General features: G+C 42.2%; 1 protein-coding gene across 4 annotated transcripts in view; it reads right to left on the minus strand.

The window, feature by feature from the left end:
• Window positions 1-23910, minus strand: part of ATP8B4 (ATPase phospholipid transporting 8B4 (putative)) — a 260383-nt gene that overhangs the window by 25170 nt on the left and 211303 nt on the right. For all 4 annotated transcript variants that reach the window (XM_051822381.2, XM_051822379.2, XM_051822380.2 and 1 more), the window contains 4 exons: window positions 23276-23459; window positions 22085-22308; window positions 9385-9468; window positions 5257-5502 (listed from right to left, as the gene is read on the minus strand). In XM_051822381.2, the coding sequence (XP_051678341.2) occupies window positions 5257-5502; window positions 9385-9468; window positions 22085-22308; window positions 23276-23459 (738 nt within the window). The remainder of the gene's footprint in view (window positions 1-5256; window positions 5503-9384; window positions 9469-22084; window positions 22309-23275; window positions 23460-23910) is intronic.

Raw genomic sequence — 23910 nt, forward strand, 5'->3', positions numbered from 1 at the left:
TCTCTGTCTCTCTTGCTCTCACTAACTCTGCCTGTCAAAAAAAAAAAAATTGCATCTTAACCAGTCTCCCCACAGAATAGAATACTTTGTGCCAGACAACAGTGGAATAAGACAGATTAGTAGCTCTAGGATATACTACGTGACTTCAAGGAAGTCACTTAACCTCTCTGGGCTTCATCTGTAGAGAATGACAATAATGCCTACTGTGCATAGTGGCATTATGAACAGTCTAATGCATGAGATCACTTGTGGTAATAGTGACATAGGTTTCTGAAGGCTACCACCAAAGCTAGGCCTTCTTTGGTCACACAGAGTAAGACAAGCTTGTAACTTGGACAGTAGGAATGGTCGAATACCTCAACCAAATCCTTCTTACTGCCTTTGCTCAAGCCCCTACAATTATTCAACAAATATCTATCTGTGTCCGGCATTGTAGTTTTGATTAAAAGTACAGTAGCAGACAAAGCATGCCAGATACTAGAAACCTGGGCTTCACTCTCACCCATTCTGCTTCTGGGCCACTATCTGCAGCCTGGTTCCTCCTGTCCAGAAGCTCTCCTCAGTTTCCTGGCTGTTAGAGTCCTTCTGACACTCTGAATTAATGGCAGGGGTGGAGGTGGTTTCAAAGAACAGAGAAATCATAGAGAAGCGAAACCTATGAGATGGGAATAGGTGGGAAAGATACAGAGACCTTTAACCGTGCAACATGGCAAAGAGATCCCAGCCACCAAGGGGTGAGCTCCAGCACTTCCCTTGTAAAATACATGACGCCATGTGTGCATTGCAATGATCATTATATTCCAGTGCTTCTCAACTATACCTCATTACCATGCAGTCCTGTTTATTATTTGAAAGACAAACAGCGAGCAAGTGAGAGAGAATGAGAGAGAGAGAGAGCGATCTTCTATCTACTGCTTTTCTCCACAAATGTCCCTGGTAGCATCTGCTGCCTCCCAGGATGTTCATTAGCAAGAAGCTGGACTGGAGGTAGAGATGAGACTTGATCCCAGGCACTCCAATGTGGGATGCAGACATCCCAAGCAGTGCCTTACCCATTGTGCCACAACATCTGCCCCTAAAATATTCCTTCACAAAGAGTAAACCCGGTGTATTCACCATGCATTAGTTACTTCCCAGGCAGCAAAGGCCATTAATTTAAATTTGTAAAATAATTCAAAGTAACTCTCTAAAGCAGTGAAGGCCTACTGAGGGCATGTTTTACTCTTAAGCTCAAAGTGAGAGAACCTACTTACATATATTTGGGAGTGTATGGCGAGGGCTTTACACTTCCTCATATCTTACCAAAATGCCTACTTTTACAAATATATTCTGGGCCAGCGCTGTGGCCTAGCAGTTAAGGTCACCACCTGCAGTGCCAGCATCCCATCCCATATGGGTGCCAGCTTGAGATCCAGCTGTTCCACTTCCCATCCAGCTCTCTGCTATGGCCTGGGAAAGCAGTAGAAGATGGCCCAAGTGCTTGGGCCCCTGCACCCATGTGGGAGACCCGGAAGAAGCTCCAGACTTCTGGCTTCCAATGGGTCCAGCTCTGGGCATTGCGGCCATCTGGAGAGTGAAAGAGCAGATGGAAGATATCGATATCTCTTTCTCTCTCTGCCTTTCAAATAAATCAATCTTTTTTTTTATAAAAAAGAACATATTCTTAGGAAATAGAGAATCATATTAGGAACTACGTATATGAAGGTTTGCTACTACTGTTTGCATAGTGGCATTCATATGCAGGAATACTGTACTATAGCTATTAAAAATATTATTTCAGGGAGGATGTTTGACCTAATGGTTAAGACATAGGTTGGGATTTTCACATCCCACACTGGAGTACCTGGGTTTGGGTCCTGGCTCTGTTCTGCTTCTAGTTTCCCGCTAATGCAGATTCTAGGAGAAGCAGGTAATGGCCCAAGTAGTTGGATCCCTGCCACTCACATGGAAGACCTGGTTCCCAATTCATGGACTCAGCCCAGCTCAGTGCAAGCCATTGTAGGCATTCAGGAAGTAAGGCAGCAGGTGGCAGTGCACACTCTGGTGCTCTCCCTCCCTCTCTCCCTCCCTCGTGCCCTCCCGCTTTCCCAAATAAATTTTTTCTTTTTTTTTTTTTAAATTTGACAGGTATAGATATAGATAGTGAGAGAGAGAGAGACAGAGAGAAAGGTCTTCCTTCTGTTGGTTCACCCTCCAAATGGCTGCCATGGCTGGAGCTATGCCGATCCGAAGCCAGGAGCCAGGTGCTTCTTCCTGGTCTCCCATACAGGTGCAGGGGCCCAAGCACTTGGGCCATCCTCCACTGCCTTCCTGGGCCACAGCAGAGAGTTGTACTAGAACCCGGCACCCATATGGGATATCGGCACAGCAGGCAGAGGATTAACCAAGTGAGCCATGGCACTGGCCCCTCCCAAAAATTTTCAAAAGAGGAAGATTTCAAAGAATGTTTCAAGAATAAAATAAATGTTCATTACTTAAAATGAAAAAATAAGATATAAAATTATATATAATCTGATCACTATCTTTTTCCCACGTGAACACTAATATGGGATTGTGTGTGAATTTTAACTGTTTACTTTTATACGTTTTCCCAAAATTTCCTGCATTTAATATGATCATAAAAAATATTTTCAGTGAGTAAAGGCACCACAGGAGTAAGTATGGCTCAGTTTCTGTCAGGCTGCAGGTTGTGAGAACTGAAGCACAGTCGCACCCTCTGAGACCACATAGCGCTGGGACTTTGCCACAGTGCCTTGCTTTTGAAGGCCTCTAGCAGCCTACGCATGTACTACTCCATTCCACGTTTCTCACATAAGTCAATTAACTAGACTCAGCGCAGAAGGACGCTGCCTCCCAAATGGGTTGGGAATTTATTATGGACAGGTTTGAAAACTGTGTGAGTAAATAATTCCATCAACTCAAGTCATTTATAATAATTCTTTCCTAGGGATTTAAAATACCCAGTTGAACTCTTTTTATGACAGGTTCAAAAGAGAAAGTATTTTCTCTTAACACCTTCCTCATTTTCTCAATACTCAAGAAATATTCCAAGCACTATGTAGGCCCTGGATATACAGGGAGACTAAAATAGACATTACCACTGCCTTCATGAAGCTTCTAATCTGGGACATAGAAAGACATTAAAACAAGGAATGTACAACTAAATATGGACTGACAAATAGAGATGACAGCCATGAGATGAAAGAAGTGAGTTCTATTCTGTTAGAGGGTGTGGACCTCTTTTTAACTGGAGAACCGAGGTTGGCCTCTCTGAGAGATGACATCTGAGGGAAGCATATGGAATAACGTCCCAGGCAGAAAAGAGCTAAGGTGCAACACAAGGACGAGAGTGGTGAATTCCAGGAGCCAAGAGAATGTTGTGATAAGTGACGCTGGAGGGGTGGGTAGGGCCACCACTGTCCTTGAAGAGGTGGAGGAAGAAAATGGTTCTTGAAGAGGCAAATGTCCATTAAGGCTTGAACCAAACAGATCTGGATGGTCCCACCCAAATCGTCCTACATGAGAGGGCCAGGGTCCCAGGTGTGAATTCCCTCTAAGAAGCTTGGATCGCTATAAGAATTTGATAATCAAGATTAAGAATTGTTCAAAATTTATAATCAGGATTCAAAATTCCATAATCTTTTTGTGAATAAACAATATTTTTAAAATGAGGTTATTGGGGCCGGCACTGTGACACAGTAGGCTAAGTCTCTGCCTGCGGCGCCGGCATCATATTTGGGTGTCAGTTCTAGTCCCGGCTGCTCCTCTGCCAGTCCAGCTCTCTGCTGTTGCTTGGGAAAGCTGTAGAGGATGGTCCAAATGCTTGGGCCTCTGCACCCACATGGGAGACCTGGAAGAAGCTCCTGGCTCCTGGCTTTAGATCAGCCCAGCTGCGGCCATTGCAACCATTTGGGGAGTGAATCAGTGGATAGAACACCTTCCTCTCTGTCTCTCCCTCTCTCTGTCTCTAACTCTGCCTCTCAAGTAAATAAATAAAATATTTAAAAAGAGAGAGATTGTTTCTGTGGCCTCCCAAGTTGTAAAAAAGGAGGAATGTAACTGACATCCAACTGAAGCAAGAACTGACACTTCATGAGAAAAAGAGCTTCAAAATATAAAGATAATATAAAAATTATAATACTGGGACTACTGTTATAGCATCTAAAAAATCCATTATGGACAAGGAGAAGGAAAAACAAAATATATATGGGTACTAAATACATTTTTTAATTAAAAGACAAAGTTATCAAAAAATTGTGGGGCTAACTGTGGAGACCAATTTCACTAAAACCATACAATGCTTGTCACATGTTATGCCTATAGTGAATCTCCAGGTCATTTGTTATTCTTATTGACACACTGTATAATGCCAAAGACAGTTTGAAAACTATTTTTCACTGGCTCTTTCCTCCAGATAAATCATCTTTGGAGAATCAAGCAATAGGCCTGACTTGGAGGTAAACAAACATGTAAACAAACATGTAAAGATATCCCGTGCATCCCACAGCTGCCCTCCTCTCCCTGGAAGGAGAATCCAGAGAATTACAAATGCATCTTCAGGACAAAAAGATCACTTCATTTTTCATAGTTCATTCAGTAATCAAAAGACAATGAAATATAGTAGTGGTCCATTGCTTGCTATACACATCTAGGACTACAGATTTTAATAGAACGATAGATTTGACAACTCTTAACATAGTATCTAATGGTACTGGCCACTACTTGCATTGAAAGGAAACAGAAATACAACTCAAGATGCCCAGTGTAAGAAGGGCAATGGAGCATCAAAAAATCATCCCCACCAAAACAGTCTCCCTGAGTGTAAGATTTGTGACAGAGGCATAGCATTGAATCTGTTGAATAATTTCACAGAAATAGATTCCCAAGTAAACTTTAGATGCCAATTTAAACCTGGAAGCTATTAAGCCTTAAAGAAATCATGGGAATGTTCCCATTATCATTGGAAATTTTTTTCTTCTTCAAACACAAGTAGTAGTATAGTCATTTCTGTTAATGCCAACCCAAAGAAATGGTTAATTGTGAGGTTTCTGCTAACATAGAGATTATAGGCACCTGGTGCTAATCTCCCTTTCTGATCATTTATGTAAAACTCCCTATTTTCTTCTTAAAATGTGTAGTACTCCTTTAGAATTATTTTTTTCCTCCACAAGTACACAAGACCAGGTAACAATGAAATGGAACATTCAAAGTGTAGCCCCATCAAGTTAGAGAAAGGGCTTTCATCAATAGAATTACCTGCACACTGACCACAATGACCAGCGATGTGGCCAAGGTAACTGCAAAGGACTGATAGTCGGCAATGTGCTGTCCGTCTTCTCCAGCCACATCATAGAAGGCCCCATAGGGGATGAAGAATATGACTAATGAGGTGTAGATTCCATGCACCACGCAGATGAAAAATTTGCGTTTATTAAAGAGGAGATTTAGCTGTCCAGGTTCATAGAGCTGAGGGTAGTCCATGCTGTTCTGGGCACTCACATCCTGTAAACAGAATGCAGTATCAGTGGGAAGAGGTTGAAAAAGAGTCAGAGAACCCCTGTATTCCCTAGATCCAGAAATAGCAAATGCCTGTTCAAGTGCCCTAATACGCACTACTCACTGGGCCAGGACAAGACACTATCTTACTTCCATTTCCACACCCCCAAAACAGTAAAAATGATCCCTATTTGCTAGGGAAGGAATTTGAGTCCCCAAAATAGATTCATAAAAAGCCACACAGCTCGGATCAGAAGCTAGACTTGACTTCTTTGAACTCAGGTAGTTGGCTTCAGATTGAAAGTTCTATCTCATGCAGTCTGCTAAGTCTGCAGACTCCTCAGAAGCATTCCTGTTACCAAAATTCATGTGTAGACAATGGCCCCCAGGAGTTAATTAATAAGGCAGTGAGTGGTAATGACCAGGAGATGGCAGGAGAGAGCTGTGGAGTCAGGCAAATTTGAGCTACTGAACTTGGGGAGAGGCAAGCAGGAGGAAGAAGGAAGCAGGGAATAGGAGAAATTTCATGTGGGTTACTGCGCAAGGAGCTGAAACTGAAGGCTTAGGACCAAAGTATTCTGCCTCAGGAGGATCCAATAACAGTTACATGGTGCTATGATGTGGCTATGGTTTCAGTGTGTCCTCCAAAGGTTCATGTGCTAGAAGCTTGAACCCCAATGTGGCAGTGTTGAGAAGTGACAGAATCTTTAAAGGCCTAGTGGAGATAATTAGGTCATGGGGCACCAGCCATAGAAGGTATTAATGCTGTTCTCATATGAATGGATCAGTTCCCTCAAGATGGTTTATTACCAAAAAAAAAAAAAAAAAAAAAAAAGGATTGAGGCTGAGCCTTTCCCAGTCTGTTGCTTCCTGTCTCACCATGTGGTTTCTCTCATGAGTGCCCAACACGATGACATCTGCCAGGCTGTGAAGCAGCCAGAAGGCCCTCACCAGAGCTGAGCAGATGCCAGCACCACACTCTTGTAACTACAAAATTGTGTACCCAATTACTTTCTTTTCTTTATACATTACCAACTGTCAGCTATTTTGTGATACAACACAAAATGGAGTAAGATACCAGTTGTTCAGATGAACAACAACAACAGCAGCAACAAATAGACTGAATCAGCATGTTTAGCACTAGCCAGGTCCTAAGAAAATCTAAAGCCATGCTTTTCAAACTCAAAATACACATGAATTGCCAAGGGAGCAACTCAGTTATTCAATATTATGATTAAAGAGGTCTGAGGGCCTGGAGATTCTGCATTTTCAGCCAACACCAAAGTAATGCTGATAACTACACTGTGAGCACTAAAGCCAAATATAAGAACCATAAGGGATGTCAAGAACTGGGGATAAGAGAGGACTATGCTTGGGAAAGTAGCCAAAGTAGGAACAACCAGTAGTGAACTCTAAAGGGCTGGTCAGGTTCCTCTTCTTACTTGTGGGATGGCCTGTTTCTTGCTGAACAGAGACCCATGAAGGTCACTGACATATTCTCTTTAGGAATTCCTGTTTGGAGATGCTGTGAAGTGCTTCCTCCCCCAGTCTACTGACCAGTGGGATTATGTGCATGACTTTGAAGCCACAGAGTCTTTTGCAACAGGCTCAGTAGGTATGCAGTCTTAGTTCTGTTACATAACCCATTTAAGCCTCCTCATCTCCAGAAATGCAAACAGAAACCCATCGCTCACAGAACCATGGCCATGATTAAATGAGTATATGTTCAGGAGAGTTCTTTGCCACATCATAAGTAACAAATAACAGCCACTTCTATAAACAATAATAAAGAATGATGACAATAATAACAATAATGTAGCAATCTCAAAGTCAAGTGGCCTGCCTCTAGACTTCATTCTGTCATCTGTTGGCTGTGTGACTTTGGGCCAGTGAAGTCTCAAAATTTGGTTTCCTCTCCTAAAATGAGCAGATCTGTAGATGATCCCTGAGGCCATTCCAGCATAGCATTCCACAATCCTGTGATCAGTGTAAGGGCCAAAGTTGACAAAGTGGGAAAGGAGAGGAGCAGACGTTCAACTTGATGGCAATAAGGAGCCTTATTATATTTTTTGAGTTGCACAATAACTCTTCCCAGAAACTGCTTTATTTTATTCCACATTCTGGGCAGCTACAAAGCACCACAAAAAGAAACACTTGTAAACATGGGCACTTGGAAATTAATGTGCTTAATCCTTTATATCTAAGGTCTTCAGAAGTTCATTACTCTTGTAGAATTCCACAAAATATGCCTTTCACAAACTGCCCTTTTTATATATGAAGTAAGACTTTCAACTGACTACGAGCCAGCAGAATGGGAGAGTGAAGTGAGCTCATAATGTGAAGATTTATATTTTGCAATAGACAACTTTGAGCCAGAAAATGAGGCCTAGCAAATGGAGCTAACAACAGCCTGGAGAAAATCTGCTCTCCTTAAAAATACTTTACAAAAATGTTTTAAAATAATACACTCTAATTAAGCCATGGAAACTCTATGGGCCAGATTCTCCCCTCCTGTCACGAGGTACCTTCCAAGGCTCTGAGTGTGCCAAGGATGCACCATTTTTTTGTAACTGATTCCCTCCCTTTTCCTCTCTCAAGCCCAGTAATGCTGGACAAAAGAAGGTTGTGCTCATTCCTTGCGTAGCCCTGGCTTTACATTCTCCTCTCCCATTGGCAAGCTGTTCCACTGACCTTGCTGTTCCTGCTTTGGGGCTGTGCTGACCAAGAAAGTCTTACTGAAGCCCTCTGTACTCCAACCTGTTTCTGAATGATGCTCTGCAAAATGTCAGAGGCTAAGGCAGCACTTGCCAGTGTGTGAATCCTAAAACACCTCTTCAAAGACTACATGAAAAAAAATATAGTCACAGAAGTTCGGGAAATGCTGAGCTAAAATAGAATTAAAGAGACTACTTCCTCAGGACTTCTCAGAGCCTTTAGAACAATAGCATGAGATGTGCATCTCTTAAAGGGTAGTAGCCGGCCGGTGCCGTGGCTCACTAGGCTAATCCTCCGTCTAGCGGCGCCGGCACACCGGGTTCTAGCCCTGGTCGGGGCGCCGGATTCTGTCCCGGTTGCCCCTCTTCCAGGCCAGCTCTCTGCTGTGGCCAGGGAGTGCAGTGGAGGATGGCCCAAGTGCTTGGGCCCTGCACCCCATGGGAGACCAGGAAAAAGCACCTGGCTCCTGGCTCCTGCCATCGGATCAGCGCGGTGCGCCGGCCGCAGCGCGCCGGCCGCGGCGGCCATTGGTTCACCGGCAAAGGAAGACCTTTCTCTCTGTCTCTCTCTCTCACTGTCCACTCTGCCTGTCAAAAAAAAAAAAAAAAAAAAAAAAAAAAAGGGTAGTAGCCACATTCTAATCAGAGAACCGTTTTGGGAAACCTCAGGGTAGAAGTGGGGAACCTAAAAGGATCATAACCCATGCAACATCTATTAAAACAGCTTCCTGGCCGGCGCCGCAGCTCACTAGGCTAATCCTCCAGCTGTGGCTCTGGCACCCCAGGTTCTAGTTCCAGTTGGGGCACCGGATTCAGTCCCGGTTGCTCTTCTTCCAGTCCAGTTCTCTGCTGTGGCCTGGGAAGGCAGTGGAGGATGGCCCAGGTGCTTGGGCCCTGCAACCGCATGGGAGACCAGGAGGAAGCACCTGGCTCCTGGCTTCAGATCGGCGCAGCAAGCCGGCCATAGCAGCCATTTGAGGGGTGAACCAACGGAAGGAAGACCTTTCTCTCTGTCTCTGCCTGTCAAAAAAAAAAAGAAAGAAAAAGAAAAAGAAAGAAAGAAAAGAAAACAGCTTCCTAGACTCTTCCCTTGTATCACATCTTCGTAGAAGCTAAGAAGCAACTAAAAATCATCACAGAAAACTAAATTATAAAAATAGAGAAAAACACATACCTGGTCAAATATCCCCATAGCTAAAACAGGCAGGGATGTGTAGACAATATTAAACAGGGTGATGAACCACTGATCATAAACAGTCTGGAAAAAATAGCATATCAGTGAGAAACACCATCCATAGTAGTGAGAAAATTCACTTTTAGGCTCTTGGGTTAAATAGACATTCCTACTAATGTGACTGGGAAGACAGTGGAAAACAGCCCAAATACCTGGGCCCTTGCCACACATACAAGAGACCAGAATAGACTTCCTGGCTCCTGGCATTAGCCTAGCCCAAGTCTGGCTGTATGACCATTTGAGGAGTAAAACAGCTGATGAAACTCTCAATATCTTTCTCCTCCCTACCCCATCACTCTGCATACTTATTTTGATACCAAAAATCTGACCTAAAGTAGTACCTATGAAATGTATATTTATTAAATAAAAGCTTTCTTAAAATTTTTTAATAAATCTTTTAAAAAATTTGAAATCCACTCATGGTTTTTTTCGTAATACCCATTTCCTATGAACTTTTTGAAGATCCCTCATATTTATTTTGAAAATGCCAAGTTCCAAGTCCTAAGTCCCAGTCAATAATAATCCAACATAATCAACCAGATAAATATTCCTCATGAAATTTGCATTCCAATGGTGAGGGTCACAGAGATAGATAAAAAATGAGATCAAGTTTCATTGAGAGATAGGAAGTGTGTGTAAGTTAGTGACTTAGAAGATAACAGGTACTAGAAGAGGAAAGAGAATAGGGAATGAGGGAGAGTTGCAATAAGGCAATTGAAGAAGGTCTCCCTGAGACGTAGCATTGAGATAATATCTGAGGAATATAAGGTGTTGAAAATGCAGCTTTTGGAGACAGAAGCTTCCATACTGTTAAGAAGATCCCATGAAACATTCCTAAGGAAAGAAATACTCAGCATACTCAGGGAATAGCAAGGCTACCCAGATGGAGTAAAGTGACTTCTAGGGAGAACAGGTGTCAACTGGTAAGAGGGGGACCTTGGTAGTGAACCATGTCTTAGTCCTAAGTGAAATGAGAAGACATTGGAAGATTTTAAGCAAATGAGCAACTTGTACTTATTTATATTAAATTTTGTTTGTTTATTTGAAAGAGACAGATAAGAACAGAGCTCTCGGTTCACTCTGCAAATGCCCACAATGGCTGGACTGGGCTTGGGTGAGAGCAGGGAACCAGAAACACAGTCCAAGTCTCCTATATGTTTGACGGGCCCCTCATCACTTGAACCATTACTTGTTCTTCCAAGGGTCTGTCTGCACTGGCCAGAAGTTAGAATCAGGAGTTGAAAGTGGGAATGGAATCCAGGCATCTGATGCAGGTTTGCCATGCAGACATCTTAACTGCTAGACCAACTGCCTGCTCCCGATTTACATTTGAAAAGGATGACTCAATGCTGTGCAAAGAATAGACTGAAGAGGGGCAATGGTGGAAATAAGAAACAAAGTAGGAGGCCATGGTAGCATTCCAGATGAATGATGAAGGTGGCTGCATCAGATAACCAGCACATCCAATTTTGCATTTATTCTGAAGCATACTTCCTTCTTAGGAAAGTTTGGAAAGCATTGAGGAACCTTAAATGAAAATTGTTCAGAGAGGCTAAAGGTAGGTTCTACATGGTTATGTAAATAAGACAGTCTTAAATTACGTCCTGTGGCTATAGATTATGTTGAAAAGAAAATATTTTGGTGTCCCTATTGCTAAATCTGGATTTGGACTAATCTTAGTATTATGGTTTATTCTTGAGATTGGGTGTATATTTGTTCAAGAAAAAGTGAAGTGGGGGGACAGTCTACAAACACCAAATCCCAACCTAAACTATTCAGTTCAAACTACAGATGGATTCATTCAACATTGACTAAACCAAACACTGTGAAAAATACTGAGGATTGTATTCTGAGCTATCATCAACAAGCTTAGCTGTGGTTACTAAGGAATATGGACATTCCAGCTCTCAACCATCTTGGTGGGGCAGGATGGGGGGTGTGGGGAGTTCAATCTTAGGAAAAAAGAAAAACAAGAACATAAATAGGGAAACTAGGAGTAGGGCAGATGGGTGAGGGGAGGAAATTATTTTATTCTGTGTATCTTAGATTTAAGGCCTGAAAACCATGTAGGAAAGACCTGCTCAATGGCCTTCTCTTTTTTTGTTGTTGTTGTTTTTACTTTTTTTTCATGTTGATGTGATATTAATACAAAGAGAACAGATTTAATGTGGTTCAGATACAATTCTAAGACTATAATGATATTCCTCTCTCTCTTTATCTCTGATCCTTTGTTTCTTAGTTTTTTTGAGATAACATATTCTCTTTGAGGGCAGGCAAAAAAAAGACTCTTCACTGTAGCCTAAACCTCACTGCCCTCTCACCATCACTCATTGAGCTCCAGCTTCACTGATGGTTTTTCTCCAATTCCAGGCTCATTCCTTCCTCGGGACATTTGCACTTGCTGCGTACACTGCCTAAAATAATTTAACTTCAAAGTATTCATATGGGAGATACTTACTCGAGTCATAGCTCCAATGTCACCCCCTCAAGGAGGCCTTTTACATCACCCATTCTTTCCTAATGATAGTTCTGCAAGTATCTTAGTGATTTACTTCTTTATTATTGTCTTCATTGCACTACAGTTTCACCTCCATGCAAACAGCAACATTCCCAGCTCTAACTCAGATGCCTTACTGAAATGATTTTACAACTGTTTATAAATGTTACATGTTTAACTTCACACTAGACATCCCCCTGTGGACGCGCCATCGGCTCCTCACCTGAGTTCATACTCATTACCAAACCCCCCTTCACCAGGCTACTTCCTGTGATCCCTCTACCACCAGATCCACCCCTGAATCTTAGTCAGGAGTGATTGGAGAGATTTTCCAGAAATCTCCAGTCCCACTGCTTTAACCATGTGTGGTGGCTTTGATGCTACCCAAGCCATTCGTCACTTTTGTGACTTTCCTTCTGCTTCTCCTTCTTCTGGGACACCCACCATTGCTCCTCACTCCTCACCTGCTCCACTGTAATTATTGATCTTTGGAAGACCAGCTCGGGGCCGGGGAGGTGGGGGAGGGTCTTCTACAAGCCCTTTATGAGCCCACTTTCACTTTACTTGGTGAATTATATCACTCATCTTAGTAACCACTTTCCCCAGTTATAGGTAGCAGCCTAGCACAATTTGGATGTCAGCCACGTTCAAAGAAATTAAAGTCCTAGCAGGATTTTTTCCACAACAGCCTTCTTTCAGAGTTGGATTCCAGGCTACTCCTTGTTCCTCCCATGGCAGCCCACACCTCACTGCTTCACAGTCATCCAGCTGGTTTCTAGCACCACCCATCTAGACTAGTAGCTCTTTGAGAGAATGTTCTGTGACTCACTCACCTATGGGGCCCAAAGACCTATTACAGAGCCTGATGTTTGATAAGGATTCCATAAAAGGAAGCTGATGTCTTAAGGGTATCAGCTTTGGAATCAGCAGACAGAACTGTGTGGCCTTGAGTAGGCTATAGTCCCTTAGTTTTCTTGATACCGGAACTGTGAGTACTGAATGAAATGCCAGCACAGTGCTTGACCAACATGAAGTGCTCACTAAGTAAGCGTCATTTATTGCAGAAGGGAGGAAGGAACAGGCGGGGAATGAAGTGTCAAAGGGTGTATTTAATGGGTAGATTAAAAGCTCTATTTGCCTACTCATTACATTTTTGTGAAAATGCAATTCTTCATCGAGACAACTAACCCTAGACATTTATTTTCATAGCAAGTTATTACATTAGTGAAATTGATAGAAAATTAGGACAAGATTTAAAGAAAAATGAATGCCTTGATATAATTAAGCATTTTCTTCAGGAATGTTCAATTATATCCATCACTATTTCACTATTTACTCCATTTCAATCAAAGGAAACTATTGTTTTAAGGATAACGGGTTTTTCTCGGGCTCTCCTACAATGTGTTAACCTGAGTCGTTCACCTCAAAAACAGTCGTTTCTGGTCAGGGGCATCAGTTGAACACAACTTCAGGGGCTTTCACAGAAATTACAGCACAAGCAGTATCTCTACCACAATAGGCTGCTGCTTTCCCTCTGCAAAAAGTCATGCACTGCTCAGTTATCCTAGAAAATGCCCCACTTGTCCTCCAGGTCCTTAGATACAGCCAAAAACATACTGTAAGCCCTCCCTCGGTGCTGGTGACAGGGCCAGGAGCTAGGATCAGACCCCACATGGCGCTTGTTTCCCCCTTCAGACTGCCTCAGGCCTCTGTCCACCCAACTACCACACAGAGGTTCACTAGATGTCCTGAGGAGATGGGCTGTGGTTCTTTTTAGGTCTTTGGGGTGGGATCATTCTGGCTTAGACTAGATCCACAAAATGGTGTTCCCACGGATTTTGGGTGACTCAAATTTTTTGCATACACCAGGAGCCCACACATATGAACAAAGATTGCTCTGGGATCCCCATACTCATAAGGCAACTCCACCACTCCTAGTTCCAAAATTTCTGTTCCTCACCTCCAATATCCTGAACAAGAGAGAAAAGCTATGCTCCTGTGAGATGGCACTCGGTGCTTGGAACCCTTGTCTCTTCATAGATTGGGAAAATAAAGGGGGGGGGGGAGTGTTCTGCACTTTTCCAACTTCAATTTTCCTATTTAAGGAACACTCCTCCTCACTCCCTTCTCTGTGGGAGCAATTTATCAGCCTTATCAACCATTTTATATGGAAGAAAAACACTCCAGCTACAAATTACAATTTATAAACAGCTCAGGGAACACAAGTCTATGATTTATGTAATGCCGCATTAAATAAACCTTAATAAAGCTCTTAAACAGCCACCAAGGGCCTTCTGCTCTGAGCCCATTGGCCTGGCTCCTTGTTCAAATGACAGGATGAACTACCTCTTTGGAAATGTTCACCCGCTCTTGCTGTGTGTTGCAGAGGAAAACCATACAATAACTTTTATTTTTTGGCTTTAAAAAACATTTGTCATTTAAAGAAAACACATCGTGGGATAAACACGAGGGGCTCAGCCTCAGCACATCTGTTACTGATTTATGCAATTAGCAGAAACCCACTAGCAGCATCCAGGAGGGATGGTCTGGGCCTGAGCGCTAGCCCCACCCTGGGTTTTCTGCCCAGCACATCTGCAAGGCAATGGGGAGAGGAGCCGATCTGCCAGGTGGAGATGGGTTCACAGGTAACCAAATCCAGGAAGTCATCAAAGCCTTGAGATTAGTCGCACTCTTTCACATCACTTTCCAAACTTTTCACTCTGAGTTTTCTTATAGTGTTTGACAGAACTAAAGTTTTTCCAGCCCTGACAAGATAATTGCTTCCATATCACAGCAGAATTAAACAAAAAATACAGAGCTCGGTATCTCACTGACAATGATAAATTGTCATCTGATACTATCATCTCACAAGTACACAGAGCCAGTAGTTTCAAATGTGAATTTCCTAAATAGGACCTCAACCAAATTTTTTTTTTTTTTTGGCTCTATCCCTGGTGGGAGACAGATCAACTTTATTAAAAATCCTGAGAGCAGAGGGTTCTTGCAAAATGTTACAGGTATAAAAAGTGACTACAAGCCCATGATGGAGTCCATGAAAATCATTCAGGCTCTGATTCTAGATTAGGGTAAGGCATGTCCTTGAAAAGGATCCAGGATTTAGTGCAGAGACTCAGCTGACTTTCTGCAAACCCCTGCTCCAGCAACCTGCCTGGAGATCACATTGGGACAGATTACATTTTCAATTTGTCTCTCAGTGGCAGTTCAGTTGGAGTGTTTACTGGGCCTCAAGCTTCTAAATGGTTCTAGAAGGTCATTTGCCTGAGGGCAGCCCTGGCCTCCCCAAGAGTCAAAGCTGTGGACGACACCTCCGAAGACATTAGCTCACACTCTCAAAAAGAGTTCCGTTCCTCTGCAGAGTCCTAGTGGACTAAGTGTTTTTCCTTTAGAATCCAACTAAAGCAAACATTTGCTGATTAGGGGTTGGGGGAAGAGTTTTTTAAAAAAGAAAACAAAATGACAAAGGATTAGCTTTTCCAAGTTCATGACAAATCAAGTGGCTACTTATCAAGCAAGAAGACAAAGCACAGATCAGGGAATCAACCACTTGTCCCAGTCCTGGCCTTCTCTACCATGATTCTCTGCTTTTGGGGCCTCGGCTCCTCCTCTATAAAACCAGGGCCTGAATTCATTCAACATCTCTGAGACTTCCTTGCCAGAGAAAAAGATCTGAGGTCCTGACAAAGAATACTTTATGTTCTGAGTCCCGGCTGCTTCTTCCATGGAAGTCCACCCAGCAAAGCAAACACAAGGCCATCAGATCCCTTCTGGACAGATTCTTTCCTTAAGTAGCCCAAACCAGTCACAACAGAGGTGAGGTACTGATGAACCAGAGGAAAGCCGGTGACCAAGCACAACCTAGCCTGTATCACATCACCACCCCCTTAGGTGTCTTAATGCTACCATCCCGCAGACACCCAATGGCCCAAACTCTGGCATCCCCCGGAGCTGCATGTGCCCTGGCTGGGTTGGCCTGTGTGTCTCCACAGCCCACTTGCTAGGGTAGGGCATTGTCTGGAATCTGCTGGAACTAAGGTCAGAAGGACAGCCTGGATAAAATTTAGCAAGACTCAAAAGACAGGATGATGAGGTCTTAAAGAAACAGCACAAGTCTCTTCACTGAGTAATTAAGCTGGTGTTTTGAAAAAACACCATTTACATTTGGTCAGATGTTTCCAGCTGCAGAATGGAGGACCTCAAAGTGACCTGTTGAAGGCACTGGGATTTACCAGGGTTCACCCAAGACTTGACTCCTCCGGAACAAATTCATTTCACAAAAGACTCTTGGTGGAGAAAAAAAAAAAAAAGAAAGGTGGTTATGGAATTATTCAGCATCAGTTTCACATTGATGCAAATAAAATTTCCAGACAGCAAGACCCCCAAGGGCAAGAAAGGCGTCCCTCCCATTCACTCGGGTGTCCCTAGAGGCCACCAGAGCACCTGCCGCTAAAAGGGCACTCCACTGCTTATTGTTAAATGAATGAGCACTCAAAGGCCACGGGTGCTGTGTTGGGGAATGCGTGTATGAGCCTGACTCCCACTGGCCTTGAACAGAGCAAGGGACTGAAGCGAGGGCCTGCCCAGGAGTGGCCTCTAAAGGGATACCCGAGCATTTCTGTATGTGCCAGGCCCTGGAGGTTTTGTGCCTACTGGTTGCATGTATTAGTCAGGTCTATTAGAAGCAATCTGGGAGAAGGGTGGCAGGAAGTGGGAAGGCCTCCAATAGCCAACTTTCTTTAAAAGACTGGTAAAAAACTAACGAATTTCAGAAGTGAAGAAAACCTTGTCACTCAACACATGGCTTTGGAAGCCACAACCAGTTAAATGATTTTAATGCTGGGAACAGTGATTGTGAAAATGTCCACCCATCCCACCCCCCGATTCACAAATTCTCATTCTCTGTGGGCTAATTGTTTTCTCAAGTATGTTGTTTTCTTTTTGTTTGCCTCATTTACAGACTATTGTCCTTAAAAAACAGGCCTGAGGAAAAAAAGCCAAAAAAACTTTTTCAGTTAAACCTGTTGCTCATCAGGCTCTTCCAGGGAAAAACAGGGAATAGAAAAAGACAGCGATCCCTGCCAGTCCCCAGTCCCCAGCCAAGCCACCCTCACAGCCAGTCCTCAGCACCATTAATACCCCCAACCATTCACGCATGGGGTGGGACTAGAAGCACAGGAGTTTCTATATTTACAGTGGTAAAATTCATGCTGTGGGACAGGCTTCCTGCTGTGCACAGTGCCCTAAAAGATCCACCTTCAATGGCAGCTCTGAATGAATTTTAGAAACTAGATTTCAGTCAGTGCATGAGAGAAGGAGTTCCTGCCCTCAGCTCCCCAGTCTCACACCTTCATGCCGATTAGAACCTGGATTCCTGCAACTAGATAGATAGGAAAGTGTTCCTGTGGTCACTTGCTGACTAGAGCACTGGAGGTCATCCCAGGTCTTTACACATTTCTCCTTTGCCCATATTCATATTTACTGCAATTACAGTATTTCTTTTTAGACTTGTTAATATATTTATTTCCCAGTGTAAAAACCAGCTCCAGGGGTGAGCTTGTAGTGTAGTGGATGAAGCTGCCACCTGCTGATACCGGTATCACATCTAGATGCTGGTTTTTATCCTGGCTGCTCCAATTTCAACCCAGCTCCCTGCTAATAGCCTAGAAAGCAGCGGAAGATGGCCCAAGTGTTTGGGCCCTGCACCCATGTGGGAGACCCAGATGAATCTCCTGACTCCCAGCTTCAGCCTGGCCCAGTCCTGGCCATTGCAGCCCATCTAGGGAGAAAACCAGTGGACAGAAGATTCTCTCTCTCTCTCTCTGCCTCTCGCCCCCTGCCTCTCAGGATAGTGGGAGGGAAATTATCTTTAGTAAATGACCAGGGCCAACACTGTGGCACAATGGCTTAAACCACTGCTTGCAACACTGGCAGCCTATATCAAAGCACCAGTTGAGTCCCAGCTGCTCTGCTTCCAATCCAGCTCCCTGCTAATGAGCCTGGGAAGGCAGCAGAGGATGGTCCAAGTGCTTGGGCCTCTGCCACCCATGTGGGGGACCTTGGTGGAGTTTCTTGCTCCTGGCTTTGGCCTGTCCCAGCTCTGGCTGTTGTGACCATTTGGGGACTAAACCAGTGACTAAAAGATCTCTCTCCATATGTCTCTCCCTCTCTCTAACATTCTGCTTTTCAGTTAAATAAGCAACTCTTTTAAAAATGTAAATTCTTACTTTGTTATATAAAACAGGGCTATTTTCTCTCTTGGACAAGAGTTAGATGAGAAAATGGAAATTTTTGAAAGGGATATAACTAGGCTGTTCCTATGGGGACGGTATTCTTAGCATCATTTTGTCCTTCTCTCATCTTACTGTTTTCAAATCATTGGAACAGGGATTAATAACAAAGCAATGTCAAGTTTTGAAATTGTTGCTGTGGAGACATCTATTAAAGAACTTCCCAAAGTATTCTATATGACAATCATTGTACAGAACATAATGTATGGAGCTTAGAAAAAATAGTGCTCTATGCAAAATAAGTCTGGGAAATAATGCCAAGCCTCATTGACTCTAAAACATCATTGATGTTTTAAAATTTATTTTTATTTATTTGAAAGGCCGAGAGACAGAGAAAGAGGTCTTGCATCCGCTGATTCACTCCCCAGATGCCCAAAAGAGCCAGGGGTGGACAAGGCTGAATCCAGGAGCCCAGAATAGAATCCTGGTCTCCCACATGGGTGGCAGGGACCCAAGTACTTGTGCCTTCTCTTGCTGCCTTCCAAGGTATGCACAATAAGCTGGAATCCTGATTCCAGCAAGAAATTCAAATACAGGCCCCTGACATGGGATGCAGATATCCCAAGCAGTGTCTTAACCACTGAAAACACCGATATGAATACCAAGTTGGGCTAAACGGGAAATCTAGCATTCCCACAAAGGTAAGGAAGTAAAGGGCTATACCTTCAGTGACAGAGTAGTGGAGAAACAAATCTTCAGGCAGAACGAGACTACCAAGGAAACTTGCCTGTGTCAACCCTGCTCTAGCAAAATAGAGAGAGCAAAAAAAACTCCTGAACACCTGAACAATAAACCAATATTCACTGGAATTTACAATCTGAATTCAAAAACTCCATTATAAACTCCATTATAAAGACAACCTAGTTTCAGAGATGTCGAATGTAAAAATATGTGTGTTTGTGTGTGTATGTGTTTTAATGAATTAAACTTGATAGGGTTTCTTTACATTTGGGCTGTCAGTCTTTAGTAGACTAATGTTAACTGTGAATTTCAAGGGAGGCTGGGGTATGGGGAAAATATAATCTTTACACACTGAACTCTAAAACATGAATGGAAAATGTCCAACAAAAAGATAAGATAAGCCAGAAGGAGAAGCAACCCAAATGTTCACCAGTAGATGAAGGGCTAAACAAAAGGTAGTGTGTATTTATGTTATTCCACCTTAAAAAGAAGAAAAATCCTATCAGACATGCTGCAATTTGGATGAACTTTGAAGACATCATGTTAAGTGAAATAATTCTGTACAAGACAGACAGACACTCCATGATTTCTCTTATTTGAGGGATCTAAAACAGTAAAATTCACAGAAACAGAGGGAGGAGGATAGGGGTTACCAGGGCCTGGAGGGAGGGGAAACAGGAGTTGTTATTCAATGGAGAAGAGTTTCAGTTTTGCAAAATGTCAAAGTTCTGGAGACCTGTGCACAACAGTGTAAATTTACTACACATTACTGAACTGTGCACTTAAAACAGTTAAAGTCATCAACCTTGATTGTGTGCTTTTTGCCAAAATTTAAAAATTCTGGGAGTGGGAATTGTGTATGAGGAGTTAAGACACTGCTTGGGGACACCCGCATCCATATTGGAATGCCTAGGGTCAAGTACCAGCTCCTCTTCCAATTCCAGCTTCCTGTTAATGTGCGCTTTGGGAGGCCGCAGATGATGGTTCAAGTACCCGGATCCCTGCCAGTTACAAGGAAGACCCAAATAGAGATTCAGGCTCCTGGTTTGGTCTGGCCCAGCCCCAGCTGTTATGGACACATTTGGGGAACAAACCAATGGATGGAAGACTTTTCTTCCTCTCTATACCTTCCAAGTAAAATGAAAATAAATATTTTTTTAAAAATTAAATAACTACAAATTCTAGGTCTCTGCCTCAGAGCTACTGAATCAAATTCTGGGGCTGGTGCTCAGTGAGTTTTGCTTTAATAAGCCATCCAGGTGATTCCAATGCACACTAACGTATGATGACACTTATTAGTCCTAATTCACTAGCAAAGGAATGGATACAGAGGCTCAATCAGGATTGACAAAGGATCCAAAATGAAGATCGTGCAGTTAACAAGAATTTTCAGTGTAAAAAACAAGAGAAAGCGATAAGGAACTCAGAAAAGAAATATGCTGAATAAAACATTTCAGAAACCTAATCATAGACAAGTGATGTGTCTTCCAGCTGGGTTCAACCATCAGACTCTCAAGTCTTTGGAGCAATTACTGTTCTCCCTGGCTGCTTTAAAATGTAAATTCTAGGGAAAAGATTAAACATCTAGTAACTGATCATCTGAATGATCAATTTTACCAGATCCCAAAAGCAAAGCAGGAAACAACTTCAATGTAGAGGTGAGAAATCATTGAACATTACTTTCAAGCTCACATTAAAACTGTAAAAACCAAAGACAGTATGACAGTGAACCTCGTTACATAATCCTGGTGTGTCCATAAATACTATTAACCATTCCTCTGTATCCAAAGAGTCTCAATGAGGGTTAAGCTATCCTTTCATAATTTTGTGACTCTTCAGCCCCAAACCTTTAGAATTTAAAGGTGAGATCTCTCAGAAACACCCCTTAGCAAATAATCTGGCCTCCTTCCTATATGTGGGGTGAGTCCCTACATATAGAGAGGGGAGTGGAATTGTGAGCAAATAAAAAGCCCTATCCTTATGCCTGCTATGAACTAGCACTAACAACTTCTATTTCTGAGAAGCAAAAATCAAGATTCTGTTTTACTTCAACTGTCAAAAGATTGCCAAAAGGGCAAAAATAATAACATAGTCAGCTTTTAGTTTTTGGAATATTATCCCTAAAAAGAGAAAACTAACAATGGATACAGGTGTGTCTCACTTTAAGAAATCCCAACTTCCCAGAAGAAGGGGAAAATGAACAGAACATATCTTAGTCATAAAAAGGGTTCACCCATCTCCCTTGGCACCTTAGAGGGCATAAAATGCCAAGATCAAATTCATTCTCAATCTTTTCTGGAGTAAAATGATTGAAAAAATAGCCTCATGAATATCATTGAAACCAGTCGCATTGATGAAACCCAAAAGGAACTAATAGCAATTAAGAAAATCTCTACAAGAGTTATGGTTCCCATTTCATTCTCAAGAACAGTATTTTTACTGTTCAAAATATGAATGCCATGTCCACATTCAAGTTTTCATTAAAAATTATTTTGTATTCATAAGCTTATATAAATGCTATATATATTTCATAGTTGAAACCTGAAGTCAAAGCTTTCCTGATATCCAGGATACGAGGTTAAATAGCTATCATTTAAAATGGATATGAATAGATACAAAAAATAAGATCCTAATTGATTGCTTTGCTCATTTTTCTTCCTTGTTTCCAACATTATCTATGGATCAACTGTAGCTGACCCTGCTGTCGAAACAGCTTTGCTGTCAGGATAGCAATCACTTCTTCTTGATTTAAAACACATCTGTTGTGAGCCCAGATACATTTAGTGTGTTAGGGAAGAAGTGAACACCTTTCCAAGTGAGATACCTCAGCATTTCTTGTTGCTGTTTCTCAGATATCTGTTCTGAATGAAAACTCTACGTCAAGTTTGCCTGTCATCATATCAAGACTCTTCAATATAAATTTTAAAAAACTACAGGAAGAAGTACTCATTGGTTAATTGATTGCTTATGAAAATAAGAAAATAGTCAGGTAAATCTTCTTGGATTCCAAGATCAAGTCAACTATCAATCTATAATCATAATAGTGTCACTTGTCTCATGTGTAGAAAAATGTTCTCTAGTGATCAGTAAATGCCCATTAAGAGGACTCATTTGTAATTCAACAGATATTATAAAAGAAAAATATATTTTTACCAACCTGGGCTGAGAAACCACAGAAGAAACCAAACCAGAAATGCACAAGTGTAAATGCAAAATTCTTGTAGAAGAAATAGTATAAGAATTTGCACATTCGGTAATAGGACCACCTTCCATGAACGAGGAGAAGCCTTTGGAGATATCTGAACTGTGCAAAGGAATAGTCACTGGCTAAGACCGCTTGCAGGCCTTCTTGGCCACTGATGCCAACACCAATGTGAGCACCTATAAAGGAAAGGAGGAACATTTTCATTCCTAAAAGAAAAACACAATTTTGGGGAAGGGAGGTGGGGAGTCATAATTTCTCATTGTTGTTATTTCTTTATGGAAATCTTATAGCAATTAAAAATGTTCATATATAGTATCTCATGAAACATGATAGGTTTTATCCCAGGTTTTTTTTTTTTTTTTTTTAAAGAGGAGTTGAATAACTTGCTCAAGGTTTTTTTTTATTTATTTATTTTCTTATTTTTTTATAAGCAGCCCAGTTCTCATGCCACTCCATTCCCATGTTCAGAGAAGTATCTTTTTTTTTTTTTTTTTTTGACAGATAGAGTTAGACAGTGAGAGAGAGAGACAGAGAGAAAGGTCTTCCTTCCATTGGTTCACTCCTCAAATGGCCGCTACGGCTGGCACTGCACCGATCCAAAGCCAGGAGCCAGGTGCCTCTTCCTGGTCTCCCATGCGGGTGCAGGGCCCAAGCACTTGGGCCATCCTCCACTGTACTCCCGAGCCACAGCAGAGAGCTGGACTGGAAGAGGGGCAACCTGGACTAAAACCTGGCACCCATATGGGATGCTGGCCCCACAGGCGGAGGATTAACCAAGTGAGCCACGGTGCCAGCCCCCTGCTCAAGGTTTTATAACTTGTAAGTATTAGAGATGAGGTCATATCCATTTGTTGCAGATGTAGGTCTGGTGTTCTTTCATCCACACTGCAGCTACCCACTTCCCCAAAGAGTATAAAATGACCAATGAGCTTTCCTAGTCAAAATAATACACAGATGATTTAACTAAAGACAAAGATCTTGTTACAAATGCTAATGGTGGAATCCCTGGACCAATACATTATCATGCATTTTAGATCCACTGTCAAAATTAAATTTTAATGCAAGCTCTATTAAATATTCCCAAATGCTGAAACAGACCACTCCATGGATGCAACATGTCCCATCAAGCAAATATCCTCTTACTTTTAATCATGCTGACATCATTGGCTCCATCGCCGATGGCCAGAGTGACAGCATGTCTGTGTTTCTTCACCAGCTCTACCACTTGGGCTTTCTGCAGTGGGGTGACTCTGCAGCAAACCACAGTCTTACACATGCAGGCGAGTTCCAGGAGATCATTCCCGACATCACTTTCTAGGGCATGGGCCTGGGTAAATTTGAGAAAAAAAAAAAAAAGAATAGGAAATACTAAATGAGAATTGTAATTTAGGAAGCAACTATCTTACTTCTTTTCTAAATCATTCCATTCATGTCAACAAACCATTATTGATTCAGGAGCACACAAGCAACACAAACTACAGGAACGAGTAGTGAACTCCTACTAAGTGCCAAGGAATTTTAAAATGAAAATAAAAAACATTTTCCTTTTTTTTTTTTTTTTGACACTTTCTCATGCTTCTTTGTTAAATGCTGGAGAAGGTCAAGAAGCCACTAAGATTAGTGAAAGCAAACGACAGGGCCCATCCACCATCTCCTCAAGTGTAGAATGAACCACAAATGGTGGTCATTTGTGTGTGCTACATGATGGACTTTTGGCTTCCTTTGCATTGTTGTTTTGGATATTTAGTATTCCTGGTTGTGGTTGTTTATGTGTGAGC

The sequence above is a fragment of the Oryctolagus cuniculus genome, chromosome 12, assembly GCF_964237555.1.
Source record: "Oryctolagus cuniculus chromosome 12, mOryCun1.1, whole genome shotgun sequence".
Taxonomy (NCBI): Eukaryota; Metazoa; Chordata; class Mammalia; order Lagomorpha; family Leporidae; genus Oryctolagus; species Oryctolagus cuniculus.